Source organism: Pollachius pollachius (genome assembly GCF_949987615.1).
Source record: "Pollachius pollachius genome assembly, chromosome: 16".
NCBI classification, from domain to species: domain Eukaryota; kingdom Metazoa; phylum Chordata; class Actinopteri; order Gadiformes; family Gadidae; genus Pollachius; species Pollachius pollachius.
The window spans coordinates 5,044,419-5,056,918 of NC_136949.1; the positions used below are offsets into that span (position 1 = coordinate 5,044,419).

Consider the following 12,500-nt stretch of genomic DNA (forward strand, 5'->3'; position numbering starts at 1 on the left):
ATGACGGATCTTCTTAAGGGGGGCTCAGTGGATAAAAGGGTGCGAGTGACGAAGGAACATGCATGAGCTCTTGTGTGCATCTCGATTCAGCCGTACCCTTCGGTGTGTGTCTGTGTGTGTGTGTGTGTGTGTGTGTGTGCGTCTGTGTCTGTGTTCCTGAGCCTCTCTCCATTTGGATGAACGCAGTGCCGCGAGTGATCGGAAGGTTGCTGGAAGTGTCGAGGTGTCCCTGAGCAGGACGCCTCACCTTGACTGCTCCTGAGGAGCTGGCCGTCGCCCTGCTCGGTTCACTCCGCCGTCGGTGTGTGAATGTGTGCGTGAATGGTTGTGAGTCGCTTTGGATAAAAGCGTCAGCAAGTCCCCTAAATGTACATGTAAATGTAAATGATCCTGGAACGTTTTATTTCAGCTCAACACGTATGTTTTAGTTTTGATAAACAACCTAACAGCACAAAGCAAGACAGAAATGACAAACTATGAACAGGGGAGGGGGGGCAGATAGGTGTGGCAACCACGCAGGGCGACAAAGGTCGATCAGCGAAGTCACAACTTTTCTCTGTTTTGGGACCTCAGTGGTGGAACGAGCTCCCTACCGATGTCAGGATCGCAGAGTCGCTCACCAGCTTCCGCAAAAGACTCAAAACTCACCTGTTCAGAGTTCACCTCGACTCTGCATAGAAACCAATGCACAGCCACCATTGAATGTTGTACGTCCTGGCACTTGTACATTGCACTTATTCGAGGTACTTAATTGTGTAGCATCTACAGTAGCTGCTATCATTGCTTTACACGGGGAATGGGTTAGCCTAGCGATTGTAATACTTGCACTTGGTTCTATGAACATCTTTACTGTACCGACAGCAATATATTGTTTCACTTCTTATGACAAATGTACTTATTGTAACAAATGCACTTATTGTAAGTCGCTTTGGATAAAAGCGTCTGCTAAATGCCCTAAATGTAAATGTAAATGGTTTGAACCCCAATGGCACAGCCTACTTGTCGGCCTCTTGAGCAAGACGCCCCTAATCCCTACCTGCTCCTGAATCTGACATACATCTGAACTCACTGTAAGCCGCCTTGTAAGAAAACCGCCTGCTAAATGATTAAAGTGTAGTAGTGGTATTAAATAGTTTATGGAAAGACAACGAAAGCGGATCTTCCAGAGACCCAACAGGCAAGCGGCAGTAATTACGACTGGAGCCTTTGGAATAGGCCCTGTGTAATAATGACTGGGCAGACCGTACCTCCACTAATAAGCTCTGGCTGCTCACACCTTCTCCAGCCTTTCCCTCTGGCTGAGTGTGCCACCTGTTCGCTGTTTAGGCTGCAGAAACACACCCAGGCAGGAGGAGGAAATGTGCTGTGGATAGGAAATGTGTCCCGTTTGTCAGCCGCCGTCATGCCAGTGCAAATCAGCACTATTCTCGAAAGTTTGGACATTTCGGTTTTCTCCCCCTCCGTTTTCGCTGCGTAGGTTTAGAAGCTCACATCTCTGCTAGGATGTGATTGGTCATTATTTCACCACCCGTGCAAATTGATCAATGGTGATTTTTTCTTTCACATTTTTCTTTTAGCGGAGCATTTAGCGAGAGGCCTTGCTTCATAGATGTGTGGGGATTTTAGATGACCTATCATCCTAATGGAGGAACTGAATCACATCAAAGAAGAAACGAAGGCTTCTAAGTGATTTCAGTGTTCTGTCTCTCTCTCTCTTTTTTTTTACTTATTTTTTAAGCGGCGCCACAAGTCTTTCACCTTTTTACCATTGATTTTTTATCTACCTCTTTGTGAAACTCTCATATACGAAATTGGGCTTTGTACCCTAACCATCTATATTTGCATTTCAATGCATTTCTAATAGGAAATCCATATCAGATGGAGACTTGTATTTGATTTTATTTATTTATAGCTTTTTGGTATTTAATTCAGACCTTTGAAAGCGAAAACCAACCTTTGTAAAACAACATCGACCAAAACAAACCTTGTAAAACAATCCCCTCCAACAAGCCGCGTGTGTATTTTACATTGTTACGCTTCATTTACATTCCAGGTACGTCTTCGATAGATGTTGTGTACCTGCAGACGTATTTCAAAGAAGACCAAAATAATTGGCAGTTAAAACCACTGCGATCGTTAGCGCTTCCCCCCCCAACCAATCGTTATCCACCAAAGCAGGGCACCAGTCGCACCCACATGCTCTCACCTTCTTTTTACATTTATTTTCATATCATATCTTTTCTTTTGGCCCTCAACGTCAATTACTAGTGATTCCATCAGATTGAAAACGTTGGTGTGCCTCCGACCCGATTGTATGCCGTCTGGGCTGCATGGCGGTGGTTCGCATGTCGCTATGGGGCTAGCCATGTGGGGCTAGGGGGCTAGCAGTATGGGGCTAGGGGGATAGCCGCGTGGAGCTAGGGGGCTAGCCGCGTGGAGCTAGGGGGCTAGCCGCGTGGAGCTAGGGGGCTAGCCGCGTGGAGCTAGGGGGCTAGCCGCGTGGAGCTAGGGGGCTAGCCGCGTGGAGCTAGGGGGCTAGCCGCGTGGAGCTAGGGGGCTAGCCGCGTGGAGCTAGGGGGATAGCCGCGTGGAGCTAGGGGGATAGCCGCGTGGAGTAATGGGGCTAGCCGTGTGGAGTAATGGGGCTAGCCGTGTGGAGTAATGGGGCTAGGGGGATAGCCGCGTGGAGCTAGGGGGATAGCCGCGTGGAGCTAGGGGGATAGCCGCGTGGAGCTAGGGGGATAGCCGCGTGGAGCTAGGGGGATAGCCGCGTGGAGCTAGGGGGATAGCCGCGTGGAGCTAGGGGGATAGCCGCGTGGAGCTAGGGGGATAGCCGCGTGGAGCTAGGGGGATAGCCGCGTGGAGCTAGGGGGATAGCCGCGTGGAGCTAGGGGGATAGCCGCGTGGAGCTAGGGGGATAGCCGCGTGGAGCTAGGGGACTAGCCGCGTGGAGCTAGGGGGATAGCCGCGTGGAGCTAGGGGACTAGCCGTGTGAGGCTAGGGGGATAGCCGTATGTGGCTAGGGGGCTAGCGGTGTGAGGCTAGGGGGATAGCCGTGTGTGGATAGGGAGCTAGGGGGCCAGCCATGTGGGGCTAGGGGGCTAGCCGTGTGGGCCTAGGGGGCTAGCCGTGTGTGGCTAGGGGGCTAGCCGTGTGTGGCTAGGGGGCTAGCGGTATCAGGCTAGGGGGCTAGCAGTGTCAGGCTAGGGGGCTAGCCGTGTGTGGCTAGGGGGCTAGCGTTGTGAGGCTAGGGGGCTAGCGGTGTCAGGCTAGGGGGCTAGCCCTGTGTGGCTAGGGGGCTAGCCCTGTGTGGCTAGGGGGCTAGCGGTGTGAGGCTAGGGGGCTAGCGGTATCAGGCTAGGGGGCTAGCGGTATCAGGCTAGGGGGATAGCGGTGTGAGGCTAGGGGGCTAGCCGTATTGGGCTAGGGGGCTAGACGTGTGGGGTTAGGGGGATAGCGGTGTGAGGCTAGGGGGCTAGCGGTGTGAGGCTAGTTGGCTAGCCGTGTGTGACTAGGGGGCTAGCGGTGTGAGGCTAGGGGGCTAGCGGTGTCAGGCTAGGGGGCTAGCCCTGTGTGGCTAGGGGGCTAGCCGTGTGTGGCTAGGGGGCTAGCCGTGTGTGGCTAGGGGGCTAGCGGTATCAGGCTAGGGGGCTAGCGGTGTGAGGCTAGGGGGCTAGCGGTGTCAGGCTAGGGGGCTAGCGGTGTCAGGCTAGGGGGATAGCCGTATTGGGCTAGGGGGCTAGACGTGTGGGGATAGGGGGCTAGCGGTGTGAGGCTAGGGGGCTAGCCTTGTGTGGCTAGGTCCTCCACTGAGGAAGATAGCACTCCTCCACCAGTTGGTTGGGAACTGGAAACAACATCTTGCGCGCTCATGTTTGTTTGGATTTAGACAAAAACACGCTCCCACACACACACACAGACACACACACACCCACACACACGCAGGCTCACGCACACACATACACATGCACACATGCAAGTTCGCACACGCACACACAGGAGCCCACACACAGATACAAACACGGAGGCACGCTCACAGGCACGCTCGCCCACTTACACACAAGTAAACACAGACACACAAACAAATATCGAGACACTGGCATGGCCACCTATGCAAACATGTACGCACACACACACACAGGGCTCTAGGACCATGTCAACCTGCCAGGTCTGCTAATTAAACAAATTAACTTGGCTAGCAGCCGGAATAAGGACTCAGCCTGCCAACTCAAACCTGCTAGTTCTGCTGTCGTCCAATATAAGTTACACACACACATGCACACATGCACGCGCACACATACACGATGCATGCACACACACACACACACACACACACACACACATACATGATGCACGCACAAATGCATGCACGCAAAAACACACACACACACAAGCATGCAAACACACGCATGCATATACACGCACATGCACGCACGCACACACACACAAACACACAAGCACGCATGCACACATAATCATGTATCCACTCATACTCAGAAACACCCTCACAGCTAAATGCTAACCAACAGCTACAACTTTACTGAAGAACATTCTATTCTATTTCCCACTCTATTTCCCACTAGATTCAAAAACACACTTACACACTTACACACACACACACACACACACACACACACACACACAGACACACACACACTAGAGCTGGGATGATAAACATCCTTGGTTCTCTTGTTTGTTTTTGACAAAAACACCCACTCACACAGACACATATACTCTCACACACATTTACTCACACATACTTTTACACACACACACACACAGACACACAAACAGAATAGCACAAGCAGATACAGGGCAACCAGTAAAAGGGAATGGTATCCAATAGTTCAGCACTTTGTGCTTCTTTCATTATTTATTGTTTGCTTTGAAGCGGCCTTGGAAAAGTTGTCATTAAACTGGGGCAAAATATTGATGGCAAACATTGTGCGCCCTGACCTACGGTAATGGCTCTGGGCCGCTGGGAGGATTCTGCTCCGAGCGCTCCGTGTAACGCGAGACAACGGAACGACCGGAGCGAGAAAACGTCCCGGGAAGAGGAGGGAGACACGAGACGGGTTGAGGGGTTGGCACGATAGAAAATGGAGCCACTCAGTGAAGGAGAACGAAGAAGAAAGAAAGTTATTGGTGCGGAGACATGGCGGTTGGTCGCGAAGATGGTAATTATCCCGATAGTAATGACGACGGATGTTGTGAGAATGATAACCGCTCCACCATGCTTTGAAATGGAAGTGTGCTGCGTCGGAGCTAAACACAGTAAGGTTGTGTTGAGAGAAAAGAAAACGAGAGAGAGAGGGAAGGAAGGAGGGAGGGAGATTCTGAGGGCGGAAAGTGTGCCCACCACCTCCACACTATAGTGAGAGACAGAGAGAGGGAGAGGGAGAGGGGGAGAGAGAGAGAGAGAGAGAGAGAAAGCGAGAGGCGGGGAGAGCGGGAGAGAGAGAGAGAGAGAGGGATTCTGAGGGCAGAAAGTGCGCCCACCAACTCCACACTATAGAGAGAGACAGGGAGAGAGAGAGAGGGAGAGGGAGAGAGAGAGAGAGGGATTCTGAGGGCAGAAAGTGCGCCCACCAACTCCACACTATAAACCACTTAGAGCCCACCACCTGTGGGGCTCAACAAATTGCTACAACAGATTTTATGGAGCCTGAAATGACGACAGCCGTGTGCGAGGAAGAACATTGTGTCAGTTTGTCCGATTGGCTTTCGGCGGGAAGGCGCTGTGTGCACAGAAAAGAGCCCGTAGTAGCCGGCTGGACGGAGAGTGGATATCATCCTTTATAAATGGTGATACTGGTGATACTGGTGATGGTGGTGGTGGTGGGCCGGGTGGCGGGGTGATAATGAAGTGGAAGATGCACCGTCGTTTTGGATAGTGTCGCTAGAGAAGGTTGGGTGAAGATACAAGGATTGGCTAGAGCTGATGATGACGACGGTGGTGGTAGGGATGGTGAGGGTGATGATGATGGTGAATGTAATGCGAATGATGAAGGTTTTGTGGATGATGATGATGATGAAGATGATGCAGATGATAGTGAGGAAGATGGTGAGCATTATGAAGAGAGTGATGATGAAGAGGAGGATGATGGTGATGAGGTTAAGGAAGCTGCTGATGATGTTATAAACATTATTAGGAGGAAGACAATGCAGATTCGGATTCGGAAGATGATGGTGCTGAAGGCAGGAGAAATGGTGATGATGATGATGAAGATGATGGTGTTGAAGGCAGGAGAAATGGTGATGATGATGATGAAGATGATGAAGGCAGGAGAAATGGTGATGATGATGATGATGATGAAGATGATGAAGGCAGGAGAAATTATGATGATGATGAAGATGATGGTGTTGAAGGCAGGAGAAATGGTGATGATGATGATGAAGATGATGGTGTTGAAGGCAGGAGAAATGGTGATGATGATGATGATGAAGATGATGAAGGCAGGAGAAATGGTGATGATGATGATGATGATGAAGATGATGAAGGCAGGAGAAATGATGATGATGATGAAGATGATGGTGTTGAAGGCAGGAGAAATGGTGATGATGATGATGATGATGATGGTGTTGAAGGCAGGAGAAATGGTGATGATGATGATTATGATGAAGATGATGGTGTTGAAGGCAGGAGAAATGGTGATGATGATGATGTTGATGATGATGAAGATGATGGTGTTGAAGGCAGGAGAAATGGTGATGATGATGATGATGATGAAGATGATGGTGTTGAAGGCAGGAGAAATGGTGATGATGATGATGAAGATGATGGTGTTGAAGGCAGGAGAGATGGTGATGACGATGATGATGATGAAGATGATGGTGTTGAAGGCAGGAGAGATGGTGATGACGATGATGAGGATATGGAGGTATTGATGATGATGATGGTGATGATGATGAGGATATGGAGGTATTGATGATGATGATGGTGAGGGAGACGACGACGATGATGATGAACATCATTTCTACTGCTGATCTCCTTGCCTTCACCAGGTATTGTCATGCACTGGGCTTGAACGCCTTGCTGCTGATAAAAGTGACACGCTGTTGACAGTAAGCACAATGACGCACCGGAGGCTATACTGAGGATTTCGAGGGGAAGGAAGATGTCACGCTGGAGACATTGTGATGATACGCTCGGAGCGGGAGTTATGTTGATAAAGGTTTTGATGATGATGATGAGGATGATGATGATGACCAAAAAGTAGATTGATGCGATCCAGTCTCGCTTTTCTCCTGGTCAGAAGAGTATGTGCTTTGCGGCCCATCATTGCGTTGCCCATCGCTTGCCATTGCTTGATGCTCATCTTATACCCTCCCTCCCTCTGCCGCTGACGACCGGGCCGTCCGCACGCGCTCAGTCCGCACCTGCTAGTCCGCACACGCTCAGACCATCGCCGGCGAGCGTGTCTCCGCATGGCCCCTCCTCTCACGCCGGGCTGCGTGACTAAAACTCCATCATGACCATCATAACAGCCCCCACAACCCACCCCCCCCCCCCCAACCCCCATAATCCACCCCACCCTCCGCCTCTCGCTCCACCGCCCCCCTCCGTCCCCACGGCGACCTCCCCCCCCCCCCCCCCCCCCCATCGACCACCGCCCGCGATCCTGCACGCCGACTTTCTAGAGCCCCATATCAGTCCCTCCTCTGTTTTTCTCTTTCTTAGTTCCCCCCAACCTGACCGTGCCGCGGGGCAAGTCCCCGCTGGTGGCTCGGGAGGGGGACACGGTGGAGCTGGAGTGCCTTGTTTCAGGGAAGCCCAAACCCATCATCCTGTGGTCGCGGGCCGACAAGGAGGCGCCCATGCCCGACGGCAGCGTGCAGATGGAGAGCTACGACGGCGTGCTGCGCGTGGTCAACGTGTCCCGCGAGATGACGGGCTCGTACCGCTGCCAGACCAGCCAGTTCAACGGCTTCAACGTCAAGGCCCGCGAGGCGCTGGTGGAGCTCATCGTCCAGTGTGAGTACCCGGGGGGCGGCAGTGTGTGTGTGTGTGTGTGGCTTTACATGAGAATAGGCACAGGAGTCTACTCTGTATGTTTTTATATGAGGCTGAGGGTGTGTGTGTGATGTGTTTGTGAGTGAGTGTGTTTGATGACAATGAGCACAGCTATCTACTCTGTATACTGTATATGAGGCTGAAGGTGTGTGTGTGTGTGTGTGTTTGTGAGTGTGTGTGTGTGTGTGTGTGTGTGTACATGAGAATGAGCAGCTTCTACTCTGTCTGTTGTATATGATGCTAAGGGTGTGTTTATGCCGGTGTTTGTGACTTCGTACATTACAATGAGCAAAAGCGTCTGCTCTGTAAACGGCAAACGAGACAGAGGGTGTGTGTGTGGGTGTGCGCCTGAGTGTGCACACAAGTATCTCATGTGTGTGATTAGGCATGGTTTCGTGCGTGCGTGCGTCTGTGTGCGCGCGCCTGTGTGTGTTCCAACCCCGCACACCCCCCCTCCAACAGAAACCCCCCAACACTCCACCTCTCCGTGGGGCGCTAAGGGCGCGCTCTCCTCCCCGTGTCCCGGCTTTGTGTGGCCCTGCGGTGGGTCCCGGTGTGACCGGGCGGATCGGAGCATTCCTCCGTCGTAGTGCTCCCCTTCTACGGCCGTCCAATTTCCCTTTTTGCAGTGAGGGTTTTTGTAGAATTAGGCAAATCCCCTGCCTTCCCTCTTTAGTCGTGTCGCTGGGACGCTGGGCAACGCCTTGAATCCAGCCTCCTGGAACGGCTGCTGGGAGGCTGTGCTAAACGCTAGCACACAGACGCACAGCTGCTGGGGACGCCAGCTTGCTCGCCCATTATGGGCTCCTTCTGTGGGGGTGTTTGTGTGTTTGTATGTGCATGTGGCTGGTCGCGTGTGAATATGCATGGATGTGTGTGTGTGTGTGGGGTTGTGTGTGTGTGTGTGTGCGTGTGTGGTTGTGCGTGTGTGTGTGTGTGTGAGGGAGATTGAAAAAGAGGGAGGGAGGGGGAGAGAGGACCTAAGATTGGGCCAAATTCTCTGGATTTGGACCCCCTGCCACCACTCCAAACTGTAAAAAACGCTTTCCTCCTGAAGATGTGACATTCAAAGATGGCTTAACGGCTAATTAGCAGAGGGCTAATTTATTCTCGCCCAGTCTTCATTTTCTATTCATTTATGTAAATTTGAGAAGAATATTTAAAATGAACGATAGCGAACTCAAAGCGGTGTCACTCACTCAACGGCCTGGGGTATTTTTTGAAGGGGGGGGTGGGTAAAAAGGGGAATTGGACGTTTGAAAGGGCTGGAAATGAAAGCAATTCCCTGTGAATCACCAATGGAATGCGCACTGTTCACTGGTAAGCCACTCAGGAAATAAGACGACTGATTCTCATCGCCATGAACTCAGATCGAGCAAATGTGACTAGCAGTGCTAGCGCTGAGTTGCTTCAGCTTTAGACGCTGTTGTTTGGTTGGTTTATATTCACCCCTTCCCCTCTTTCCCTCATGGCCTACTTAGTTAACATACACATTATTTAATCAATATTCAGTTACATTCAAATCAAGAATCAATCCAAGGCAGCCCTTACATTTGTTTTAGTTTTATGTCAACAACACTACAATCAAGGAAATTAACGCGATATACAATGTCTCCTTTTATACTTTAGAATCCCGTCTAAGAAGAAACGCACGCATCCCCCTTAATGTATTAAAGCTAGATGGCCGGCCAAAAAAAGAAAAGGAAAAAAAGGTCTGACATTAACAAACCTGCGAGCTTGGCACCGCGGATAACACTGTGTAAGATAAACTATAATTGATGCACGTCTAGCAGGCTTTTGCAACACCCTGCGCTATGGTTCTGTAGATGTTCCAGAAGGTTCCGTAGGATGGCTGGGAGAGAGTAGGCTGTTGTATCGCCGTCCTCGGTTGCTATGGGTGTCACGTCGAGAGCTAATCCCTTAATGTCTCCGCCGTGCATGGAGAATTAATTACGCTCTGACGTGCTTTGAACACTGCGCTTGGCTTTTTTTATGCATTTGTTTTTTTATTTGGACGGGGCTGAATTGACGAGGAGGATGTCGCGATGACAGGCGATATCAAAGGTTAGCTGTAGTGCTTTACGCCATGCGCTATTTATACACCAGCTCACCAGTGTTGGCACCCAAAGAGTAAACAAAGACAGTTTGTCGAAATGCCTTTTATTTATTTGCGAACCCTAGTGTCTCGCATGAGCATGTAGGGGCATGTAAACACAGATGGTGGGAAGGGAAAAAAATAAGAAAAAGATTGAACATTGCTAATGTCAGCTCACCAGTCACATCAAGAGGCAGCGAAGAAGATTTAATTGACCGATCACTTTTTCTGCACCGATGCAATTTGTCTCTATCCAAACTTTGTAACCGGAGTCTCGGAGCTGAAATGGAGGCTGATTCGGAAGGCCTGTAATTAAAAACCTATAATTAAAAGGTTTAAAGGAACTCCCCTTTGTGGAGTTACTCCTAAGCTTGGCAAAAGGGCAATGCTGCTTGATATTCCGGCAGCCTCCATATTAAAGATCAGGAGCCGGGTCCTTGGCATATTAAAAACACTGTTTAAATTGACGTGGCGCCACTTGTATACACAAAGGGAACTCAGCCTGCAACTCAAGCAATATCAGCCCCAGGAGATGGAGGATGGTGGCCTTGGCCGCGTCGGAACTCCTGAGTCGACAGACGATCGCTTTTTTCACTCTCCCGCAGTAGAAACGTAAGACTGGAGGGAGAAGGAAACATATTCTGTACTTCAATTAGAAACCGCTGTACTTTCTGCAGCTCTCAGCTCTCAGGAACTGTTATTACTTTAACTTTAGTGTCTATGAATGAAGCTCATTAATGAAGCAGTCTCAATCAACCCAGGGATGTTTTCCTCTCTATACCCGGTTTTGGTCCATGGAGAGAAGGTGGGAAAACGTAATTTAAATCAAATTGATGGCTGGAGAGAACGTGTAAAATTATTTCTTTCATTAACATCCAGGTAAATGTATAATATCAGTGTTATTATCTATGAATATATATGCCTATATTATATTTCAAAAAGTCAAATTTTTAGTACAGGTACATATCCCGTAATATTAGTTTACTATGAATATAGAACAATAAAGAACAAAAGTTGCTCAAAAGGGCCCCTAGGTATATACTAAAAATATATATATTATATAATACTAATTATGTAGTACCAAGTAAAAGTAAATTACTTCCAAATCATCTTTCTGTTTGTCTTTGCTCCGAGTTATTTCTCTCAAGGGTATAGAAATAGAATCAAAAAGTCAATTGATAACAAACACTAACACAAAACCTTTCTAGGGCACTTTCGACTGGCTGTTTACAATCAAAGCTGTTCCGAAACAACATCAAGCCTTTGCCTTTTAATAGCTTACAACATGATTCCGAGTTAATCAAGTCAGACGCTGATAAAAACGGAAACACAGCCGCCCCCAAGCAGGCTCCGAGCGCCGCGCTCGTGAAACAAGTCGTTCCGAAACGTGAATCACTCCCACGTCCGTCTGAAGCACTGAGGAAACCCAAAGACCCTCACGCATGCCCAGCCATGTCGGAGCCTAGGGGTTCCCCAGGGACACTGTGACCTCGTGATTAAGACTCCCCCCTCCTGGTCTTTGAGGGTCTCCCCTGGGCTGTGGTACACAATGTCCTCTCCCTCGGTCTGCACCCTGCTGTCTATCCCCTCGGCGACCCTTGTCACCCCCGGCGATAGGAATCAAAGGGTGTCGTCGAGGAGCGGGTTGCTGTTAGCGACTGTCCGATGGAGCCAGCAGGATCGGCAAGGTCGAGGTCGGGTCGCCTGTGGTTTCTAGTTAACAAACCCCTGGTCTCTTGGGAAGGAGGACACGGACCACCATCAGCACAACCGCCGCCTTGCCTGGCACACACACATCGTCTCTCTCTCGCCACCCCCCCCCCCTCTCTCTCCCCCTCTTTCTCTCTCTCGCCATCCCCCCTTCTCTCTCTCTCTATCCCTCTCTTCATCTCTCTCTCCCCCTCTCTCTCTCTCTATCCCTCTCTTCATCTCTCTCTCCCCCCCTCTCTCTCTCCCTCTCGCTCTCTCTCTCCACCCTTATTTTCTCCCTCTCTTTTTCTCTCTCTCCCCCTCCCCCCCTCCCTCTCTCTCTCCCCCCCTCTCTCTACCTTTTCTCCCTCTCTCCACCCTCTCTCTCCGCCCCCTCTCTCTCTCTCTCCCCCTCTCTTCATCCCTCTCTCCCCCCTCTCTCTCTCTTTCTCTCTCTCTCTCTCTTTTTCTCTCTCTCTCTCTCGCTCTCTCTCTCCACCCTTATTCTCTCCCTCTCTTTTTCTCTCTCTCCCCCCTCCCCCCCTCTCTCTCTCCCCCCTCTCTCTCTCTACCTTTACTCCCTCTCTCCACCCTCTCTCTCCGCCCCCTCTCTGTCTCTCTCCCCCTTCTTTCCGCCCACTGTCTCTCTCCCCCTCTCTCTCTCCTCCCCCCCTTCTCTCTGTCATCTGTTGAGTGAAGCTC

The 12,500-nt window shown here is 50.4% G+C and overlaps 1 protein-coding gene across 1 annotated transcript in view; it reads left to right on the top strand.

The window, feature by feature from the left end:
• The window catches only part of LOC307088127 (MAM domain-containing glycosylphosphatidylinositol anchor protein 2), a 177,607-nt gene that overhangs the window by 112,969 nt on the left and 52,138 nt on the right, over positions 1–12,500 (top strand). Inside the window, exon 9 of the mRNA XM_079753921.1 lies at positions 7,682–7,975. Within this exon, the coding sequence (XP_079610047.1) occupies positions 7,682–7,975 (294 nt within the window). The remainder of the gene's footprint in view (positions 1–7,681; positions 7,976–12,500) is intronic.